At 36.4% G+C, this 24,505-nt stretch overlaps 2 protein-coding genes and 1 long non-coding RNA gene across 3 annotated transcripts; 1 reads left to right on the forward strand and 2 right to left on the reverse strand.

The window, feature by feature from the left end:
- The first annotated feature begins 7,612 nt into the window (after positions 1-7,612).
- Positions 7,613-8,950, forward strand: LOC145224055 (uncharacterized). The gene is made up of 3 exons (XR_013859551.1): positions 7,613-7,893; positions 8,264-8,350; positions 8,691-8,950. It is a non-coding gene; the product is annotated as an uncharacterized LOC145224055 (long non-coding RNA).
- Positions 8,951-11,674: 2,724 nt separating this feature from the next.
- Positions 11,675-15,184, reverse strand: LOC145224045 (uncharacterized). Its single transcript, XM_080090474.1, has 3 exons — positions 14,566-15,184; positions 12,668-12,921; positions 11,675-12,443 (listed from the first exon to the last, which is right to left on the reverse strand). The coding sequence occupies exons 1-3, from the start codon at positions 15,020-15,022 to the stop codon at positions 12,270-12,272; spliced, it is 885 nt and encodes a 294-aa protein (XP_079946600.1). The 5' UTR covers positions 15,023-15,184; the 3' UTR covers positions 11,675-12,269.
- Positions 15,185-20,915: 5,731 nt separating this feature from the next.
- On the reverse strand, positions 20,916-23,808 carry LOC145222311 (uncharacterized). Its single transcript, XM_080088407.1, has 4 exons — positions 23,679-23,808; positions 23,361-23,456; positions 21,512-21,765; positions 20,916-21,287 (listed from the first exon to the last, which is right to left on the reverse strand). The coding sequence occupies exons 1-4, from the start codon at positions 23,806-23,808 to the stop codon at positions 21,102-21,104; spliced, it is 666 nt and encodes a 221-aa protein (XP_079944533.1). The 3' UTR covers positions 20,916-21,101.
- Between the last annotated feature and the right edge of the window lie 697 nt (positions 23,809-24,505).

Below are 24,505 nucleotides of genomic sequence, written 5' to 3' on the forward strand. Positions count from 1 at the left end.
CAGACGGCATACACGAAAATAGTTTGAGACCTAAAAATGTTGGGACGCACTGTTTGAGAGAAAACCACGCAAGCCAGTATATCGGTGTAAACATATCAGCTTTTATCACAGTCCAACAGCAGGCGCGTTTTAGACGTTATACCGATCGAAATTGTGTAATCTCAAAAGTTCCAATGCGGTAAGACACAGAAAAATTTGCGATGTTTTTTTTTCGAAATCACGAGGCAATCTGAAGCGTTGAGTTTATTTTGTGACAAAATCTGAAGTTCCCGCTATACCAACTGAGCTACACAGGCTCGGTGGTGAACCCTCCCCGAAAAGACACGCAACGGTATTTATGACTTTTGGCAAATGAAACGAGCTATCCACAACGGATCTGGGCAATTAGAAGAATTTGATATCGCAAACACTGCTTATCTAAACCTACACAAGGATTAAATTTTCATTACAATTTGCGTAATGCGTTAGGTGAAATGAAAACCAGGTTAAATATCATGTCGGCTTAAACTTCAGTTTCAAGAAAATCTATCAAGAAATTATATGAAGCAACATGCTACTTCAGTCCTGCCACTAAACAATATCAGAAATGCGAGTAAACTAACAACTTGTTAATTAACAAACCACACATTTTTCATCCTAGTACATACGCAGTGGACCCACTTAAACTAATAAACAACAACAAGACATGTCTCCACCGAACTTAACCACAATTTCTACAAAGCAACATTAATCTCTGGCAAAATAGATGGATATCTTTAATATAAAAACACGGAAATACAAAATAAACAAAATTCATTTTCAATTGTTTACCAACAACAATGCACAACCACCGAAATAGCTTTTATTCAACATGCATGTACCTTTTAACAAACCACCAACCAAACTGTAAACCAACCTGACTTTACAACCTAATTTATAATTATTTTTGTCCCGAATATATGAAAACAATCTAACGCACAGTGGCCCAATTATTTTTCTGAAAACAATTCATTTCACTCATTTTTCTGTTTCATTTTATGCCTAATAAAACAAAGAGTGTTGGGTAAAAGTTTTTTAAGCACAAACTTTAAACGAATAAAACAGAGCTTCACATTTGGAACTGCAGCGCCCTCTCGCGGGCATCTTATTTGCTCTTACTTTTTTAAAAAAATGTTTCAGAATTATATTTCGCAATACAGTCGTTCTCAGTCTTATAAACTTACGTGAACTGCGGGCACAGCATCTGGCACGACCAACGCACAAGCAAAACAATAAATATCTTCTGATCTATGCAAGTATTCACATCTCAGTCGCCACGTACTTTTTTAATCAAAACCTGATTTTTAGGATTTGTCGCCACAAAAAAAAAACTTTTGCGTTATTAAGTTCTAGATGCCCCACAATACAGATGTGAATTATTAGCGGTTCACCAGTAATAGTTTAGTAAGCTAGCGCATGAAAATCTGAAAAAATGCCCTTTATTGTATTAAACATGCCTTAAACCAGGGCTTCTCAAACTGTGGGTCGCGACCCCAATTGCAATATAATTTTTCGGGTCGCGAAACATCGTGCGTTTTATGTCATTGTCACAATAAATGATATACGTGCGTACATTTATTGTTTAAAAATTATTTCCGTGTATAGGCTATCATCGGGGGTGCACAAGCTGCGGGACATGTTTATTAGCATATACGCACTGGCGGCCGTGATGTAAATGAAAACTCTTTTGCCAAATATTTTGATTTTCAAACTGCTGTAAACACATTTTGTGGAACTTTTAAGAATATTACCAGCCTAGTAGCCATATGCGCCAGGCTCTTTATGTCTATTATGTGCAAACAATGCGAAAAAGCAGATGCCACAAACGTCACAATATAGATTATGACGTCATAAAAGCTAAGACTGTCAATTTGTGCATCAAGTTAGAAATTAATTTAGGCTTTTTAGGCGCAATTAGATGGTATATATTTAAAATATAAGTATTTCTTTCCATCAGTAACTTTAAAACACAAGCAAACAGGCGGCCGTTGGTAAAATAAAGATCTGTGAAGCCGTCATAGTGAGAAGGTTGTGCACCACTGGCCAAGGGGTCGCGAAAAAATTCAGTTTTAAAATGGGGTCGCAGAGCAAGAATGTTTGAGTAGCCCTGCTTTAAACCAGGGGTGTCCTACTCGTACACGCTACCGTGTCATTTTTTTTAAACTTAACGTAGCTCGTCTGGCGATCGTATGTTGCAAATACAAGTTCTGTTGCCTAAAAAGCTATTGGTTTATATCAGTGGTTCTCATTATTTTTTCAAAACGGTCCCTTTGTCATTATTTTAAGGGTTCGCGGCCCTTAAGCTGGAATGTGTATTTCAGAAAAACGAAATTTAATTGCAGGATTTTACCTAGTTATGCAAAATTGCGCTTAACAATAATGCAAAGACAGCTTGTGAAATCACAGACAAGAGAAAAAACATTACAATTGTGCGCGAACAATTGCATTTTCGTCAGTTATCATGCAATAAAGGCTATCGTTTAGCAATCGAGACAGACAATTCTCAATTCTACTTTGATTCAAACTTTTCCGGTGCCACAAACTGACGCCAAATAAGATTATAGAATTGCTTCAAACGCTTCGCGGTCCCCCCAAAATTGCCTCACGGACCCCAAAAGGACTGCGACCCCAGTTTGAGAACCGCTGGTTTATATTATGCGTAGAAGTGCACTTAATTCTTTTCTACTAAATTACTTTAAAAAAATTTCACACCGATGGTGCTAATGATTTGTAGAGACAGCGATTTCGTTTAATTTTTACGTATTACTGTTTATACCAGGGTTCACCAACCTACAGCCCGTCGTTTTATTCGGCCCCAAACAGTACACATGATTTGGTTTAATGCAGCGGTTCTCAAACTGCGTTCCGCGGTACCTTTGGAGTCCGCGCGATTTCAGGGGGACCGCGAGGAGATTAAAGTATTTCTGCAAACTTATGTAATATGAGATCTTGCGAATATTAAGCAAAAATTAGATAGACAAACGAGTTTTATATGACAAGAAGTGGTTATTCACTTCATTTTCAAGTAACAAACAAAGGCGATTGTTCGCGCACTATGTCAATGTTGATTTAGTCTTGTTTGTGACGTAATAAAATGCCTTTGAAACATTCCCACGCAAAGTGATCTTACGAAGCTAAATTTATTCTGTATGTTGTTGTGGGAATGCTTTCGAAAGGAATAAATTACCTTTTAGTTGGTAACTGGACAGTTTTGTTTTGCCCAGGTATTTTAAATTTCATCGCAAAGTGGTCGAAAAAACATGTTAAGAGACCGTTTAGACAAAAAATTAAAAAGGTTTGAGAACCACTGGTTTAATGCAACGTAGTATAAGCCATAAACGACTTCTATATGATTTAGATTTGATGAAACACTAACCATTCGGCGATAGTAATCAAAGTCTTTTTGTTCACATTCAACGTAAGATTTTGGCCTTCATGCTCTTGATGTTGTCAAACCAATGACCTACTGGTTTCACTTTAAACCGCATAAAACACATATTTGCAACACCCTATTGAATTTAATACTTAACAATGAAATAACAACAAGTTTTGTACAACGCGCTGTGGAAACAAAATATCAAACAACCACAAAATAAATGAGAATTGTCATTTAGATAGAAACTAGTCGTTATTCTATATTATTTCAAACCCGACAAAGCGCAGGTTTCAATACATTTTTTTTTAAATCCTCTTAGTTTTGACTGATTTAAATAACTTGCAACCAAACTGTTAAGCTGCCGACAAACCAAATATTGAAACTGATTTGAACTGATTTGTTTGTGTGACTTCAAGGTATATATAATGGGCAAATGTGCCTTGAGCAAAAAAGGCTCCTTTTTCTAAAACAGCTCTCGTGCTGTCACTATGGCAACCGATGCTGAAGAAATCGCTTATTTTTTTTGACTACTAGCATTGTCGGTGTTTGTTGCATGACGTCAGTGCATTTCTGGGGGAGCCTGTAAATAACTTAGACCAGAGGCGGGGAACCTGCGGCCTGAAGGCCACATGCGGCCTTTTAAGGCATTAAGTGCGGCCTTCGATATCAAAAGACATTTTAGGATGTTGATATTAGGAATTGCACCAAGCGCTGAAAAGTAGACAGAAACGTATTTTTTATCTTTATTCCTCATTACTATTTGATCAGTGCTGGGCCAGCGGTTTTTAAACTAGACCCAAATGGTCCCGTAGTGGTACACATAGCGATTTCCTGTAGAACTACGAACGACCAAGGCTCTGCAATCTTAATTGTGTTGCAAAAGAACAATTGTTTGCGCCATAATCGAATATCTTAAACTCGTCTGTGATGTCACAAGCTGCTCTTAGATTATTGATATTTGCAACAAGCGAGTTTCTGGGTTAAATAAATCCTGAATGTTGCAGTTAAGGTGGAAATGTAACAAGGAATTTTATTTAGCTTGGGCCGCAGGTCCTACAACTCTACAAGGGAATAGCGAAACGACCATTGTGTAAAGTCAAAAAGTTTGAACACCACTGACCTTGGCCTGAGAAATAGTCCATCCGGCCTAAACGAGTGTCGATAAACCTTTTGGTGGCCTTTATAAACAAAAAGGTTCCCCATCCCTGACTCTTCAAAACCGCAAAAAATGTCCAAATACATTGTGTTTCTATGTATTTTCCTAGTAACACTTTTGCAATTTAAAACGTCATAAATGTTTGCAACAAAAGCAATTTGTGACATTTTAAAGTTGTGTGAATTATGGGAAAATAATCCTGTGTGTCGTAAACTGCGGAAATATAACATACACGTAAACAGCTAAATAATAAACCAAATTAGAAACATTGCCACGATTGAACTGCGTTACACTTTTGTTGAAAAAACAAAGTTAAACAAACAAAGTTGCATTTGGGCCCGCATGCAGTACATTTTATATCGATTGTTATTTAATGAAGCAAAATCCATTTCTTGGTTTCATCAGGCAAACTGAAAATAAGCCAGAAATGATCCAATCAACAGGTCAACCACTAACAAACCAGGAATTGTTGCACCACCTTTAAGGAGTAAACATGAGTTGCAAAGGACGCGGTAACAAACAGTGGCTTGCTTCATGTCAAACTGACACGTGAGAACCGATTGTTTGTTCGGAGAAAAACTTATTTATTGCAAGATCCGCTTCGTTCCCAGGAACCCAGTGGGAAATGTTGACCCTGAAAGTGTCGACAAAACGGCGCCAGTCTTTCACATTGCAAATGCCAGCCAAACTTTTGTGCTCCTTTGGGCTCATTAATAGTCCCAATGCTGCATCCGAGAACGTCATGTTATCTGGTACGGAAACAATGTTGATCTGTGTCCCCATGTCCATGTCGACAAAACGGCGTCAGTTTCCCACATTGCAAATGTCGGCCAAACTTTTGTGCGGCTTTGGGCTCATTAATAGTCCCAATGCTGCATCCGAAAACGCCATGTTATCTGGTACGGAAACAATGTTGATCTGTGTCCCCATGTCCATGTCGACAAAACGGCGCCAGTCTCCCACATTGCAAATGTCGGCCAAACTTTTGTGCTCCTTTTGGCTCATTAATAGTCCCAATGCTGCATCCGAAAACGCCATGTTATCTGGTACGGAAACAATGTTGATCTGTGTCCCAATATCCATGTCGACAAAACGGCGTCAGGCTCCCACATTGCAAATGCCGGCCAAAGTTTTGTGCCGCTTTGGGCTCATTAATAGTCCCAATGCTGCATCCGAAAACGCCATGTTATCTGGTACGGAAACAATGTTGATCTGTATTCCCATGTCCATGTCGACAAAACGGCGCCAGGCTCCCACATTGCAAATGCCGGCCAAACTTTTGTGCTCCTTTTGGCTCATTAATAGTCCCAATGCTGCATCCGAAAACGCCATGTTATCTGGTACGGAAACAATGTTGATCTGTATTCCCATGTCCATGTCGACAAAACGGCGCCAGTCTCCCACATTGCAAATGCAGGCCAAAGTTTTGTGCCGCTTTGGGCTCATTAATAGTCCCAATGCTGCATCCGAAAACGTCATGTTATCTGGTACAGAAATATGTGGTGAATGTTAATGGTTGTTCCCATGCCCGTGTCGACAAAACACTTTTGGTATTTTGCAAGTTGCTGATGCAAACAGACTCAAATTTTTCTGCTAAAGAATGTGGAATTTGCTTTCAAAAGTATTTTAATAAAACTAATAGGACCGTTGCAATTAACACAGTCCAAACTCTCAACCCGTGGTTCGGAAACGTTTTTGCGAGTTTGAAAAACTGCAAGATTGATAAAAACAATACCAAGTTTAATTTATTAGCTTGAAACAAGGTTGCTACTATGCCATTGTACTAAACCAGGAATCATTGACACGCAGAAAAATCACTAATTATGGCTTTGCCTGTTATTGCGGTTACGTCAATTCTCGCTCATTGGCTGCACTTTCACTGTACTTAACGATAACAACAAAAATCTTGCATTACCTGGCTTAAAAATATAAACGCAAAAGCATTACACAGACTTCTTAGAAGTTTGTTATTGGCGAGCTGTTGTAAGGGTATTTATCTGGGAAATCCCCCAAGTTTTGTGGGGAAACCACCAAATTAGCGGAAAAGCATCTTAGTTGCAAAATTATTTCTTCATGTCATAGAATGGTTAAACATTTAATTTTCAGCGCGAACGGATTTAGGAAATTAAACCGCATTGTTTTGCAGAAAAATCTTATTTTGTCAAAGTTATTAAGCATTTTTATGGTTTAGCCTGTGGTGCATTGGATTAAGAATGCCGCATGTAATTTTGATTGACTTTTGTGTTTGTTGCCGAAAATCAGCCAAAACTTCTAAAACGGATTTGATAATTTGTTTTTCATTTATTAATACGCAGGAGTGCTACTTTGTCAGCTTAGGAGATTTAGCGTTTGCGTAATGGCCCAAGCTAAAATTGCTAAATGATCTTTACCTAAAATAAAGTGTGCTAAGAAAAATTGCCCACTTCACCACATTACACTGGCTGCGTTGCAGGGGGAATTTTACCAATGACACCGCTACTCTACATGAAGGCGTTTAAGCACAAAACAGATAGGATTGCATTTTGCTTTAAAAGTTTCATGAACCACCCTGTCATGGAACAAACAGTTGAGTCTTTATGGGTGGACTCAAAGGGCAGAACACAGTGATACCATGTTGATTAACTAAACGCTCTAACTATCACTGGTTCTTTTAAGCAAAGTATTGCACTTATAACAATGGTAATGATAAGTGTTGTGGTTTAGTTTTAAGGTTTTTGTCCTTGCTTATATTCTGTTTGCTTACATTAGTTAAATCCTGGATTTTACTTTTCAAGGTTAATTGTAAAACATGACAGACTAGGCTATATATATTTAAGTGCAAGTAAGCTCTATACTTTGGTCCAGCCGTGAAAGTAGAGATGATGGTTCAAACCTTTTTACAGAATTGTCTTCTGCTGAGGTAAAAAACTGATTGATGCTGGGGAGGCGAGCTTTCATCGATGTTATGTGGCAAATTATACTTTCCTTCTTTCGTCAACAACTTCATGGACAGAGTCCACATTTCTCAAAGTAAACCCAGTTGGGGTCAGGTTTTGCCTTTTACATCCGTTCAACAGGTTCCTATTATTATATATTATATTTAATGATATATTAGTTACCACTCTAACCATGTGAACTTCTATCGTTAAATTTTAGGAATGTAGTCAAGAAACCTTACTCAGGTTTTGTGTTTGCTGCCAGCTATTTCTTACTTCATCTCAGGTGTGTATTGTTTGTGTTAGATGCTGATTTACTGATCGAAATTGAAAACCATTTTGTTTTTGCAGGCCCTCTATTACTTGATGTTATTGTCTTGTATGAATTTGCCATGACTCAAATTTGTGCCTTGCTGCAACTTTGAAAGGTATTTATTGCTTACCATTTGTGTGATTAAACGTAAAAGATTTTTCTATGCTTAGTGTAGAATTTTCAGTGAATTTCTTTGCAGCAATAACAATTTCTTAGTTTTGAAACCAATATATTTTTTGTTCCAACCTAATATTTATTGCAGAAGAATATTGCCATTTGTTTGTATTTGGCAATATCTTTTGTTGTTTAGTTTTGCAGCTATTACAATCACAAATGTGTTTTGGTTTTTCGTTTTAGTGGGTTTTGTTTTACAAGTTTACTGTTTATTGCTGGTGTTATACTTAAGGATGCATTAAATATATATAATATATATATATAGAACAATTTTTTTGCCATTATTAATTATATTTCCTCTTTTGATTCAGATAACAGTATTACTTCATTCAATCAAAAGAGTACTCCAGTGATCCTGATGACTAATTAACAAAGAAACAACACCAATAATTTACAAGGTACTCAATTTGATTTGTTGTTTTCCATGTTAGGAGTATTTAAGTGTAGATGTAAGCAAACAGTATATTACCCACATTAAAAGGCATGGGCCAAAATCGAATAAACAGTCACAAGGCTGAATGATTTAGGTCAACGTCACTTTATCATTAGTATCAACCTGTTTTACAAAATAGTTTTTTTTTTATGTTTCATTTTTACAACAAACTTTTGTACAGTTTTTTTGGCCATGAAAATTTATTGTCTACTTGATTTTACTAGTTTTACTGTGTTTTACTGTGTTGTTGTTGTTGTTGTTGTTGTTTTTTGTCACATACAAATTTTTATCATTTTTTTTCGCAGATCACCAAAATATTGTGTTGATTGTCAACAAATTAGATCTGAAACTAGTGAAACAACCATAAACAGTTTGGATGATTTTGTAAAAACGTAATGCGTGTGAAGGCCTGGATCAAAAACTAAGAGTGGGCATTGAGAAAAAGCTAAAGACCAAACTGATTTATGGCATTGTGGGGTGTGACAAAAAGTGTCTTTGAACCCCTTGTTTAAAGCAGTGTTTCCAACTTTTTTTCTGTACCACTACCATAGCTCTAACATTTTGTCATCGGTTTCATTTTGAAAGTTTTGGAAACAATTGTTCAAAGTGCTTATGCTCAGCATTTCAAGGAATATAAATGCTAGCGCCTCTATTCCGGATATGCCGATGAACACCATGAAAACCACTAGTGACTAGTCTCATGGTTAATACAGGCAAATCTGGTCAATTGGATCACCGATTTAGTCATAAGCTGTTGTTTTATTTCCATGCAAATAAACAGATTATGCATTCAACCAGTATGCAATTAACCATATTTGTCATACATTTATTTTATCACATTACAAATTTTGAACCTGAATTCTTCTAGGATATGATTTTGGTATATTTCTAGCAGTTTTTACTGTTTTGTTTTAACATTGGTGTTTGCATTTCAGACCATGCACCCTCCAAGCTCAATTGAACTTGATGCAAGTGTTACTTATCTCAGACCAGCATATCTTGCAACAAAGCATAAAGCACAAACCTTACTATGATCGAGCAGTAAAAGACAAATTTTACTACAGATGTAGCAAAACATAACAGAGTAACAAACAAAGTCAGGGTTGTTTAAAGCAGGGCTTCTCAAACTGTGGGTCGCAAAATATTGTTTTGAGGTTGCAAAATATCATGTATTATTATGTCAGCATCACAATAAATGGTATACAGAGAAGTAAATTTATTCTTTAAACATCATTCACGTGTATAGGCTATACCCATCAATGGGTCACGTAGAAATTTATTTCCTAAAATGGGTTCGCAGAGCAAAAAAGATTGAAAAGCCCTGTTTTGGAAGGCCTCTTCATATTTAAAGCATACAAAAACATTTGTAAAAACGTTGGGTTTTGTTAATTTGGTGATAATATGCGACTTTTTACGCCGAACTAATCCAACGTAATATCTGTCATTTCATGTAAAAATAGCGAATTCAAACTTGTGCTCTCGGTGCCATCTAGCGGGCAGCGTAAAATCTTTTTTATGTTTGTTGTTTCCCCAAAATACTCAAACATGGGTTTTTACTTGACAACGACAAACGCTGCCCGATTTTAACGCTTCTCGTTGTTGTAGCGAGTTCCTGAACTCACGAAATTCGAGTCTTGTTCCAAGAGAGAAGCGGTTTCGCAAAGAAACAAATCACTCGAGTTCCTTCGCTGACGGAAAGTTGTTTCGGCACATTTGTGTCGTAACAATCACTTGCCCCACCCACTGCCACACCTTTTTTGAGAGCGCACGTGGTCAAACAACATTTAAAAATGGACAATGCTACCAAACGTATTTTCCAACAGTTTTTCACTTCTAAAACGAAACTTACAAGAAGTTGCATTGGCAGAAACACAAATTGGAATAAACAGAAGCATGGCGATCTGAAAGCATACGCAAGGTGTCGCACACGAGCACGTAAAACCTGTTAACAACTGATTTGCATCGTATCACTCTAAACTAGAGGAGTCGGGAGTTTGTTATTGCGGGTTGCGAACATTCTGTTGTGCACGTTTGCGTTTCAAAATTTATTTGAAGTTTGTGTGAAGACGAAATAGAATCAGCAGAAGTAATTATAGGTCAGTAATTATTGCATTGTCTGTCCATTTTATTTTGGAGCCACATGGTACCTTATAAGTTACACATCACTTTCATGAGGACGTTGTGCATGGCATTAAGTTATTGTTTGGTTATTTAAACCCTAAAACACTGTTGCTTGTTCCTGTATCAGTTGGTTTTGTTACAAATATTTTAATTTATCTAATATTAGTGGGTTGTATTTTGTAAGAGTGAACAATTCGTCATCCGTTGGAAAGTCCCCATTAATTTGCCTCCTGTATTCAGGGCTGCCACGCCTTTTTTTACAAGATCTTGGGATTTCAGTGCTGAGCTTGGGATCTTGGGAAAAACTATTTAAACCTTGGGATTTTTTTGAAATTATCCGTTAAAGGTTCAATTAATAGTTGTTGCGAACAAAAATTATCATTTTGCAAAATCATCTTTTTATGTAACGATTTGCATTTCAGTGGTTCATCAATTTTGTGTTCGAAGCCGTGTAAGTTGATTGAAATTCCCTGTCAAAACTAGTGAGTCAGGCCAGTACTACGATGTATCATGTGCCAGCAAAAATGTACAAAAAGTATATTTTCTTTTGTATTTTTCTGGTATTTCTTAGCGTCTTTTCAAAGGTACATGATGGCTGGGACCTGGCGTAACTATAAAGATTATGTGGCCTGCGCCAGCTAGGATTTAAACTATGTATTTGCCATTTTTTGGTTATATTGGGATTTTTGGACAAACCTTAGGATTTTTGGTGAGGGAACCTTGGGATATCTTAAAATTCTCAGTGGAAGTCTTGGTTCAGAGCAGCGATTTTAAAAAGCAGTTTACCTGTACTTGTTTATTACACCTAAGGTTTCTATAACACATTTGGTGGTTTGTCAAATAAGCTTTAAGTACATTTTTCGTGAGAATTAACAACACGATCAAAGGGGCTCATATACCATCGAGTGTAAAAAAGAGTGTGAAATTTAGAGTTTTATTCCGGTGTAATATTAGTAACCATTTTTAAGGCGTATAAATGGTCAAGCGGTTTGATAGTTTTGATGATAAAATTAAACGCAGCATTTAATGTAGAATTGAAACATTGATCTATTTTTTGTTCACATTCAACGTAAGATGTTTGCCTTCATGCTCTTGCTGTTGTCAAACCAATATCCTACTGGTTTCACTTTAAACCGCATAAAACACACATTTGCAACAATGGCTTGTATTTATTACTTAACAATGAAATAACAACAAGTTTTGTACAACGCGCTATGGAAGAATAATTAAACAAACACATGAGAATTGTCGTTTAGATGGAAACTGTTTGTTTCTCTATTTTTTCTCCTCACATCCCAAACTCGCTATTTTTCTACTCCAGCGCCAAACCCGACAAAGCGCAGGTTTCAATAGATTGTGAAAAAGAATTTAGTTGTGACAAAGTTATACCTTTATCATGTCAACAAACATATGTACATTCAGGTCGGTTAAAACGAAAACTCGATGAACAAAGAAAATTGTGATATTTTTGGTGCGATGATACATTTTCAAAAAGTTTTTTTTGAATTTACAAAATAGTGTTTGTGACAAGGTTATACAGGTATAATATCAACAAACATATGAACATTCGGATTAGATAAACAATAACCGGCAAACAAATTAGATTTTGATAATTTCGGTGCGATTATTTAACTTGGTTTGCCTGAAAGCAACAATCCTTCCAAGCACATATAAGTTTAACAATGATGTCAGTTTTAATCATTTCTTACAGATAAAATCGTGTAAATATTTTATTGTTTCTACAAAACAACTTGAAAGTTAATTTACAGGCGACAGAACGGCAGAGGGTTTGAATAACTCTCGGGAGATGTGTACATCCCGGTGTTTGACCGCGTAGGTTTCCCCACAATCCATCCCATACCAGGGCTGCTGTCAGGATAGCCGCTATACCATCGTGTGAAAACACTGCCACCTGTGGAGCTCACAGCATTTCCATTCTAAACAAACAAACGTTGATTAGCCACAACATGAAACCAGCTAATCTATGTATTCACGACAGACCTAATTGAATAATTTGTTTATACTAAACATCTAATTATACGATTATCAAAGTTAAACAATTATCACATTTACGCTGCTCTGATTTTATGTAGTTTAATAATTTAAATTTGTTTGTTTGTTTTTCTTAACATTGTATCCTTCACAATAAATTGCCGCTCACCGTGTAACTTGATGCCAACCACACGTAAACATAATCGAGTGTCGGTTCATCCACGTACATCAGCCAAGCTTTCTGTATGTATTTGTATAGAACATCGTATTGTTCTTCAGTCTCTATGTCAACCAATGTGGCTCCGTATGAACGACAAACATTTGCAGCTGCCGACTTTCCACCGTGATCCCTGTATGTTGCAACAATCCACGGTAGCCAGTAGCAATGATCTCTGTACACGACTCCTGTACATATTCTTTGTTCTGCCAATAGAAAGAAATTTCACCTTTTCAAATAATTATTTTGTTAGAATGGCGAACTTATTGGTCTGTTTGTGTCAATGTTGTTGCAACTGCGCTAAATTTGAGGTAATTTGAGGTTTAGAGGAAGTTTATTCGCACGATATTGCGCCAAACGATCAATGATGGTTACTAGCTTCAATTGTTAATTCTTTATGACGTCAAACATGTAATTGTTATTCAGTGAATGCTTTTTACTGTTACGCACAATACGATTATGTTACAATGGCTTTTAAATGCTTTAAGTCAGGGGTGGGCAAACTTTTCAGTACAAGGGTCGCATTCAAATGTTTTCAATGTCATGACGGCACAGTATATCTAACTCAAAATATTAACATAGTGTATTTCCAGCTAAACACAAATACGATTGTTGTCACTTCATTAATCGTACAAACATTGGTTGAAACGCAACAATTGTAATTGTTTCAAAATAAACTGGCATTTGCCGCAACATACACTAGTGGGCGGTAGCGAGCTGGCGCCGCCACTTTGGTTTTGTCAAACTCGGGGCCTATGGGCTACACTACGTATTTTTGTTAATAAATTCTTTGCACCAAGATTAAACAATGCGAGTCGCCAGGGCTGCCACTCTAGATATTTTGTAGCTAGATCTAGATAGTTTTGGTTAAGACTAAATGTAAAATTTGGGATCTATATCATGGCTGTAAAATCTAGATAGTTTTTTTAACGTTTGTAAAGATCATAGGAATAGTACAAGTCTACAAACGTTCCACCCCGATAACCACAAAAGCCTCAACATTATAATGTTATAACTAGGGAAATTATTTTCTGCCCTAAAAAGCGAAAATTTTGACCTACAAATTGAATTTTAACAGATTTTAACATTAAAAAGGTTTTTTGTTACGCACAATTCGATTACGTCACAATCACCGTTGAGTGCTTTAATGATAATAAGGGCGATTATTTTTTGACTTGTCAAAAAAAATCAAAAATTTGTCGAAATTTTTAGAATAGGTCAAAAATTGTCAAATATTTTGGAATAGGTCAAAAAATGTCAAAATTGTTTACAAAGTCATTTTTTTTACAAAGTAAATTTTTTTTACAAGTCAGTCCTGTCGTTGAGTTCCTGTGTTAGTAGATTTTTCAAAATGAAAAAGAAAATTTTTAAATGTGAAATAAAACAAAAAGCAGGGGTTTGGAAATAATATATCGGTGTGAAAAAATATGTATGCGGCCCTTGATTATATGTCGCACAAACTGTAGGGTAAAAATCTTTATGAAGCGCGGCTTACAATCCATACGACATTTGGTTTTGGTGCAAACGTGAAAATTACATCACTATATGCTTGGGTCTTTGGCACAATAAATTTTGGTCCATTAAAGCGCTCCAGTGTAGTATGACAGTAAAACTTAAAAAATTATTGCTTACTTCGTTACTTTCAATTTAATTTTCCGCTACCAGCTTATTTAGGTGCATTTTGTTAAATTTCACTTGTTAAATAAATTGGAGTTATTTAGTTTTGTTCATAAGATTTTTATTTGAGCAATTATTTAGTGGTTTTTTACACAATTATGTAATTAGAATTCGGACTACAGTTTACACTTTTTATGTTATCAATAACAGAAAACATTAGCTGAAAGTCTTACCATTAATTATTTCATGTATACGATTGTCGATTCTGGTCCAATTCGCCGATGGCTGGAGTCCAACCGGCCCGGGTGATCCCCGTGGGCCCTGCAAACCACGTTCACCTCTTCCACCTTTGACCCCTTGCATTCCTGGGCCTCCAGGTTGACCTTGCTCACCTTTAAAACCGGGAGGTCCTTCTGGGCCCTGCAAACCACGTTTACCCCTTCCACCTTTGACCCCTTGCATTCCTGGGCCCCCAGGTTGTCCCTGGTCACCTTTATCTCCGGGAGGTCCGCGTTTACCTGGCCGACCTGGAGGTCCTCTTAGTGTTGACTGGTTCAAAGAAATTGAAGGTTGTTGCTCAAACAAACTGTCAAGCGGCCGACAAACCAAATATTTTTGCTGGTGGTTGTCATGACAATATGACGCACCAATAATTGTCAAGAGGAAAACTAGCTTTGTTAACAAGTACATCCTGTCTGAAGATTAAAAACAACTTGGACATACACGAATTTGTTTAGGACATTACATTTACATCTCCATTTCATGGATGCTTTATAGCAGGGGTGTCAAACTCGCGAAGCCCTCCAATGCAACCCACGAACACTCAACAACCATTGTAATATTTTGTCAGATTTTTATCTAAATACAATAATTTTTTTATCTAAAACAAATATTTATATGTTATGAAACGATAGTAATTAAACCGTTCATCAAAGCGTTAAGTTTCAGTGAAGGTTGTACAACCTGCGGCCGTAAACGTGTTCTTTGAAATATATGTACTGGCGGCCGTGATGCAACCAAAACTCATTTGCCAAATATTTGGATTTTGAAACAGCTCTTTAAATAAACCAATGATTACTCCCTTAGGCTTTTCAGTGTATATAGGCTGTAGAGGCAATCTTTTGACAGAATGAGCCAAAATTTTAAATACGAGTAAGATGTTGAAAATATTGTTTTTATGACTTAAATAAATGAGCTAAAACCGAATATTTCGGGGTAAGGGGTGAAAATGGGTGAATCCCCAAGTTACAGAATTCATTAGAACACTTTACATTGCACCAACCAACAAAGCATAAAACTCCTAGATTATGTACTTTACAGCCGCATAAAAAACTACGTTTAAGGGGCCTGTAGGTGAACAGCTGGGTCAATCGGGGTCAAACGTCGAACGGATAAAAATTGAATCAATAACTAAGATCTGTGCAAATTTAAAGCACTTTTTCTTAACCAAACGCGTTTATGAAACCAGCTTTAGACAGAAAAAAATGCGGACTTCAGGGTAGGGGACCCTTAAATAAGCGAAACGCACAATTTACCAGTATATGACCAACCAAACACGTCCTTTCACAGGTATTGTTGCGTTAAAGCTGGGTTACAATTAGTTTTGTTTACGTGTAACCTGTTCAAAATTGGTAACCTGTATATAAACCTGGAATATATCACTTACTTCGTGCCATTGAGAATAGCAAAGGCCCTTTAAGAATTGTTGATTTTGCGCCGACACTTAACGATCAGACGCTCACAAAGCCGTAAGGGCTTCGACTTTTGAGGGGTAGCAAAGGCGCTTTTAGAAATGTTGATTTTGCACCGACACTTTACGAGCAGACACGTCAATCAAACGCTCTCAAAGCCGTAAGGGCTTCGACTTTTGAGGGGTAGCAAAGGCGCTTTTAGAAATGTTGATTTTGCACCGACACTTTACGAGCAGACACGTCAATCAAACGCTCACAAAGCCGTAAGGGCTTCGACTTTTAAAGGGGTAGCAAAGGCGCTTTTAAAAATGTTGATTTTGCACCGACACTTTACGAGCAGACACGTCAATCAAACGCTCTCAAAGCCGTAAGGGCTTCGACTTTTTGTTCCAACCAGCGATCTTTGTCATCAACTTTAAAAGTTGAAGGAGATTGTTGCTTCATATTATTTACTTTAAAGCAGATATCCTGTGTGTGGGAATTTAGGTTAAACATCCAATTTCTTGCCAACCATAGCCCTACAAACACTCGTGAAATTTAGTTAAACTGTCAAGCTACTGGAATAAACTTTTTTACCACATCTAATGAGTTGTCGCGGCCAGGTTATGAACATACACGACAATCAAACGCTACTATCCTCACGTATCTGACATTTCTTGGCCGAAATTGTCAACTCAACCAGGACAAAAGTTAAACAATGCACATAACATATGCTGCGGATTAAGTTGAACCTTTGCATAATTATTTTACAAGCAATGCTTCATTTTAGGGATATAATATTTACATTTATACATTATCTTACTTTTAGGCAAAACTATTTAAGCCACTGCCCCGGTGTAAAGCATTACAACGTCACAACGACATTCACTATCGTCATGCGGACAAAACCAGCTGAAGGTAACACCATTGAAACAAACATTTGTTTTTGAGATTGAAACAAACCATTTGCAAAACTTTGATCTTCATGAAATTTGATGAAGCGTTTCAACTTGTGAAATGAACTCTATTATCGCTTTATTTAAAGGCCGCACATACGCAATAAGGAAACACGTCAATCATTCTCACAAGCAACTTCTGGAGTATAAAAAAACTTTACAATGTCCATTAAAAGAAGCGAGAAAAAGAATTTTCTATCAAATAAATTTTTAACTAATTTCTAATATTTACGTGTCAACATTTCCCCGCTTTATTTTCGAGCCTTGTTTCTCAGCTTCAAGTTCGCCGGTTTTTGCCGAGGTTCAAAAACCTTTTTTGTACTTCGGACTGATTTGAAACTGGTTTTTTTGCACATCGGCTTCAACAAACAAGGAATGTTCAGCAATGAATTGTAGCAGCTCATAAGTTATTACAACTTTGATTCAATGAGAACATTGTGTTTGGTTTAAACGACCCGGTAACGAACTCCTAACGGCCGGTGGTTGCCGACTCACAACTAATATTAATATTATTAAATGTAAACTGTTTGTTGAGTCTGCAGACGGCATACACGAAAATGGTTTGAGACCTAAAAATGTTGGGACGCACTGTTTAAAAGAAAACCACGCAAGCCAGTATATCGGTGTAAACATATCAGCCTTGATCACAGTCCAACAGCAGGCGCGTTTTAGACGTTATACCGATCGAAATTGTGTAATCTCAAAAGTTCCAATGCGGTAAGACACAGAAAAATTTGCGATGTTTTTTTTTCGAAGTCACGAGGCAATCTAAAGCGTTGAGTTTATTTTGTGACAAAATCTGAAGCTCCCGCTATACCAACTGAGCTACACAGGCTCGGTGGTGAACCCTCCCCGAAAAGACAGGCAACGGTATTTATGACTTTTGGCAAATAAAACGTTTTTAAAGCTATCTATAACGGATCTGGGCAATTAGAAGAATTTGATATCGCAAACACTGCTTATCTAAATCTACACAAGGATTAAATTTTCATTGCAATTTGCGTAATGCGTTAGGTGAAATGAAAACCAGGTTAAACATCATGTCGGCTTAAACTTCAGCTTCAAGGAAAACTATCAAGAAATTATATGAAGCAACATGCTACTTCAGTCCTGCCACTAAACAATATCAGAAATGCGAGTAAACTAACAACTTGTTAATTAACAAACCACACATCTTTCATCCTAGTACATACGCAGTGGACCCACTTAAACTAATAAACAACAACAAGACATGTCTCCACCGAACTTAACCACACTTTCTACAAAGCAACATTAATCTCGGGCAAAATAGATGGATATCTTTAATATAAAAACACGGAAATACAAAATAAACGAAATTTATTTTTAATTGTTTACCAACAACAATGCATAACCACCGAAATAGCTTTTTTTCAACATGCAACTACCTTTTAACAAACCACCAACCAAACTGTAAACCAACCTGACTTTACAACCTAATTTGTAATTATTTTTGTCCCAACATGTTTATTAGACTAAAATTTCCACTTACATGAAAATAATCTAACGCACAGTGGCCCAATTATTTTTCTGAAAACAATTCATTTCAATCATTTGTCTGTATTTTTATGCCTAATAAAACAAAGAGCGTTGGGTAAAAGTTTTTTGAGCACAAACTTTAAACGAATAAAACAGAGTTTCACATTTGGAACTGCAGCGCCCCCCTGCGGGCATCTTATCTGCTCTTATTTTTCAAAAAAAATGTTCAGAATTATATTTTGCAATACAGTCGTTCTCAGTCTTATAAACTTACGTGAACTGCGGGCACAGCATCTGGCACGAGCAACGCACAAGCAAAACAACAAATATTTTCTGATCTATGCAATTATTCACATCTCAGTCACCACGTACTTTTTTAATCAAAACCTGATTTTTAGGATTTGTCGCCGCAAAAAAACTTTTGCGTTATTAAGTTCTAGATGCCCCACAATACAGATGTGAATTATTAGCAGTCCACCAATAATAGTTTAGTTAGCTAGAAGATCGCATAAAAATCTGAAAAAATGCCCTTTATTGTATTAAACATGCCTTAAACCAGGGCTTCTCAAACTGTGGGTCGCGACCCCAATTGCGGTCGAAATATAATTTTTCGGGTCGCGAAACATCGTGCGTTTTATGTCATTGTCACAATAAATGGTATACGTGCGTACATTTATTGTTTAAACATCATTCCCGTGTATAGGCTATCATCAGGGGTGCACAAGCTGCGGAACATGTTTATTAGAATATACGCACTGGCGGCCGTGATGTAATGAAAACTATTTTGCCAAATATTTTGATTTTCAAACTGCTCTAAACACATTTTGTGGAACTTTTAAGAATATTACCAGCCTAGTAGCCATATGCGCCAGGCTCTTTATGTCTATTATGTGCAAAGAAGCAAACAGGCGGCCGTTGGTAAAATAAAGGTATGTGAAGCCGTCATAGTGAGAAGGTTGTGCACCACTGGGCTATACCCATCAAGGGGTCGCGAAAAATTTCTGTTTTAAAATAAGGTCGCAGAGCAAGAAAGTTTGAGTAGCCCTGTTTTAAACCAGGGGTGTCCTACTCGTACACGCTACCGTGCCATTTTTTCAAACTTAACGTAGCTCGTCTGACGATTGTATGTTGCAAATACAAGTTCTATTGCCTAAAAAACTATTGGTTTATATCAGTGGTTCTCATTATTTTTTCGAAACGGTCCCTTTGCCATTATTTTAATGGCTCGCGGTCCTTAAGCTGGAATGTGTATTTCAAAGTAACTTGTTACGCATTCTTCACAAATATGCATAAATAGCGTACAATTTCACATACGAGACACCTTTATCAGGGCAATGACATAAAGTTTTTTTCACCCTTTGTTGCCTTATAATAACTTTGTGTTTTCAATTTATGTCATTACCCGTATGAACAAGGTACATGATGGCTGGGACCTGCTGTAACTATAAAGATTATGTTGCCTGCGCCAGCTAGAATTTAAACTATTTATTTGCCATTTTTGGTTATCTTGGAATTTTTGGACAAACCTTGGGGATTTTTGGTTATCTTGGAATTTTTGGACAAACCTTGGGGATTTTTGGTGAGTGAACCTATGGATATTTTAAAATTTTCAGTGGAAGACTTGGTTCAAAGCAGTGATTTTAAGAAGCAGTTTACCTGTACTTGCTTATTACACCTAAGGTTTCTATAACACATTTGGTGGTTCGTCAAATAAGCTTTAAGTACATTTTTCGTGAGAATTAACAACACGATCAAAGGGGCTCTTATACCATCGGGTGTAAATAAGAATGTGAAATTTAGAGTTTTATTCCGGTGTAATATTAGTAACCATTTTTAAGGCATATAAATGGTCAAGCGGTTTGATATTTTTGATGATGAAATTAAACGCAGCATTTAATGTAGAATTGAAACATTGATCTACTTTTTGTTCACATTCAACATGAAATGTTGGCATTCATGCTCTTGCTGCTGTCAATCCAATATCCTACTGGTTTCACTTTAAACCGCATAAAACACATATTTGCAACAATGACATGAATTTATTACTTAACCATGAAATAACAACAAGTTTTGTACAACGCGCTGTGGAAGAATAATTAAACAAACACACAAAATAAATGTGAATTGTCGTTTAGATAGAAACCGGTCGTTACTCTATTATTTCTCTTCACATCCCAAACTCGCTATTTTTCTACTCCAGCGCCAAACCCGACACAGCGCAGGTTTCTATACATTGTGAAAATGAATTTAGTTGTGACAAAGTTATACCTTTATCATGTCAACACACATATGTACATTCAGGTCGGTTAAAACAAAAACTCGATGAACAAAAAAAAATTGTGATATTTTTGGTGCGATTATACATTTTCAAAAAGATTTTTTTTTAGATTTACAAAATAGTGTTTGTGACAATGTTATACAGGTATAATATCAACAAACATATAAACATTCAGATTAGATAAACAATGACCCGGCCAAAAAATTGATTTTGATAATTTCGGTGCGATTATTTAACTTGGTTTGCCTGAAAGCAACAATCCTTTCAAGCTCATATAAGTTTAACAATGATGTCAGATTTATTTAATTTCTTACAGATAAAAGCGTGTAAATATTTTATTGTTTCTACAAAACATTTTGAAAGGTAATTTACAGGCGACAGAACGGCAGAGGGTATTGATAACTCTCGGTAGTTGTCCACATCCCGGTGTATGATGCAGTCCGTGTCGGTGTAGGTTTGCCCACAACCCATGCGATACCAGGGTTGTTGTTGGGATGGCCGCGATGCCATCGTGTATAAACACTTCCGCCTGTGGAGCTCACCGCATTTCCATTCTAAACAAATAAACGTTGATTAGCCACAACATGAAACCAGCTAATCTATGTATTCACGACAGGCTTAATTGAATAATTTGTTTATACTAAACATCTAATTATACGATTATCAAAGTTAAACAATTATCGCATTCACGCTGCTCTGATTTTACGTATTTTAATAATTTAAATTTGTTTGTTTGTTTTTATTAACATTGCATCCTTCACAATAAATTGCCGCTCACCGTGTAACTTGATGCCAACCACACGTAAACATAATCGTATGTCGGTCGATCAACGTATATCTGCCAAGCTTTCTGTATGTATTTGTAAAGAACATCATATTGTTCTTCAGTCTCTATGTCAACCAATGTGGCTCCGTATGCACTACAAACATTTGCAGCTGCCGACTTTCCACCGTGACCATCGTGTGTTGCAACAATCCACGGTAGCCAGTAGCAATGATCTCTGTACACGATTCCTGTACAGTTTCTTTGTTCTGCAAATAGAAAGAAATTTCACCTTTACAAAAATTATTTTGAGTGGCGAACTTATTGGTCTGTTTGTGTCAATGTTGTTGCGACTGCGCTAAATTTGAGGTAATTTGAGATTTAGAGCAAGTTTATTTGCACGATATTGCGCCAAACGATCAATGTTGGTTACTAACTTCAACTGTTAATTGTTTATGACGTCAAACATGTAATTGTTATTCAGTGAATGCTTTTTACTGTTACGCACAATACGATTATGTTACAATGGCTTTTAAATGCTTTAAATCAGGGGTGGGCAAACTTTTCAGTGCAAGGGCCGCATTCAAATGTTTTCAATGTTATGACGGCACAGTATATCTAACTCAAAATATTAACATAGTGTATTTCCAGCTAAACACAAATACGTTTGTTGTCACTTCATTAATCGTACAAACACTGGTTGAAACGCAACAATTGTAATTGTTTTAAATCAACTGGCATTTGTCGAAACATACGCTAGTGGGCGGTAGCGAGCTGGCGCCGCCACTTTGGTTTTGTAAAACTCGGGGCCTATGGGCTACACTACGTATTTTTGTTAATAAATTCTTTGCACCAAGATTAAACAATGCGAGCTGCCAGGGCTGCCACTCTACATATTTTGTAGCTAGATCTAGATAGTTTTGGTTAAGGCTAGATGTAAAATTTGGAATCTATATCATGGCAATAAATCTAGATACTTTTTTTAACGTTTGTAAAGACCATAGGAATAGTACAAGTCTACAAACGTTCCACCCCGATAACCACAAAAGCCTCAACGTTATAATGTTATAACTAGGGCAATTATTTTCTGCCCTAAAAAAAGAAAAATTTTGACCTACAAATTGAATTTGGACAGATTTTAACATTAAAAAGTTTTTTTTGTTACGCACAATTCGATTACGTCACAATCACCGTTGGGTGCTTTAATGATAATAAGGGCGATTATTTTTTGACTTGTCAAAAAAAATCAAAAATTTGTCGAAATTTTTAGAATAGGTCAAAAATTGTCAAAATTGTTTACAAAGTCAATCTTTTTGCCAAGTCAAGCCTGTCTTTGTGTTCCTGTCTTAGTAGATTTTTTAAAATGAAAAGGAAACTTTTGAAAGTAAAATAAAACAAAAAGCAGGGGTTTGGAAATAATACCGATGTGAAAAAATATGTATGAGGCCCTTGATTATATGTCGCACAGACTGTAGGGTAAAAATCTTTATGAAGCGCGGCTTACAATCCAATAAATACGACATTTGGTTTTGGTGCAAACGTGAAAATTACATCACTATATGCTTGGGTTTTTAGCACAACAAATTTGGGTCCATTTAAGCGCTCCAGTGTAGTATGACAGTAAAACTTAAAAAATTATTGCATAGTTCGTTACTTTCAATTTAATTTTCCGCTACCAACTTATTTAGGTGCATTTTGTTATATTTCACTTGTTAAATAAATTGGAGTTATTTAGTTTTGTTGATAAGAGTTTTATTTGAGCAATTATTTAATTGTTTTGTCCACAATTATGTAATTAGAATCCGGACTACAGTTTACACTTTTTATGTCATCAATAACAGAAAATATTAGCTGAAGGTCTTACCATTAAATATTTCATGTATACGATTGTCGATTCGGGTCCAATTCACCAAAGCTGTAATTCTGCTACCGTCTTTTTCAGGGAAACTTGCCAGTGACACTAAAAGAATTATTGCATTGAAAGCATTTTCACTAACAATTTTAGCGCATTTTGCAGTAGCGATTATGAAAGAAATTAACATTATAAAGTTTTGGAAATACATTTTGGAAATGCTTGTTGATATTAGGTTTTATTTTATTGTGCATTCCATAATGAGAATTCGGACTACAGTTTACACTTTTTATGTTATCAATAACAGAAAACATTAGCTGAAAGTCTTACCATTAATTATTTCACGTATACGATTGTCGACTGACGGACAAACCGAACATTGTTGCTGGTGGTTGTCACGACATGAATATGACGCACCAATGGTTGTCAAGAGGAAAACAAGCTTAGGTAACAAGTTCATTCTGCCCGAAGACTAAAAGCAACTGATTTGTTTGTGTGACTTCAAGGTATATGTAATGGGCAAATGTGCCTTGAGCAAAAAAGGCTCCTGTTTCTAAAACGTCTCTCGTGCTGTCACCATGGCAATCGATGCTGAAGAAATCGCCTTTTCCTTCGACTACTCGCATTGTCGGTGTTTGTGTTCCATGACGTCAGTGCGTGTGGAGGGAGAGCTTGTAAATAACTTTGTGTCTTTCCACGAATTCCACTAAATTTGGTTGTGTTTCTGGGTATTTTGAAACCTAATACTACTGCAATTTAAAATGTCATAAATGTTTGCAATAAAAACAATTGGTGGTTTTGTAATGTTGTTGGAATGATGGAAAAATAATCCAGTATTTCCTAAACTGCAGAAAAGTGGCTTAAACATTAAAAGCTGATCAATAAACCATATTCGAAGCATTTCCACGATTGCACTGGGTTGGTTGGAAGAGCATTATTAAATATTTTGGAAAAATGTGATAACTTACATCAGTTCCGTCTTCTCAGGGGTTTTCACTAAAAATGTACTTACTTCAGAATTTCAAGGGACAAGCTTTCCTCTTGCCTCATCCGAACCAGTGCCCGTGTATTATGTCATTATAATTGTTTTTTCGAACGTACTATTGGCAGTATAATGTTGGAAATAAGAACATTTGTAAAATTCAACAAGATCGACT

Source organism: Phallusia mammillata, chromosome 4 (genome assembly GCF_965637545.1).
Source record: "Phallusia mammillata chromosome 4, kaPhaMamm4.hap1.1, whole genome shotgun sequence".
Classification (NCBI taxonomy): domain Eukaryota; kingdom Metazoa; phylum Chordata; class Ascidiacea; order Phlebobranchia; family Ascidiidae; genus Phallusia; species Phallusia mammillata.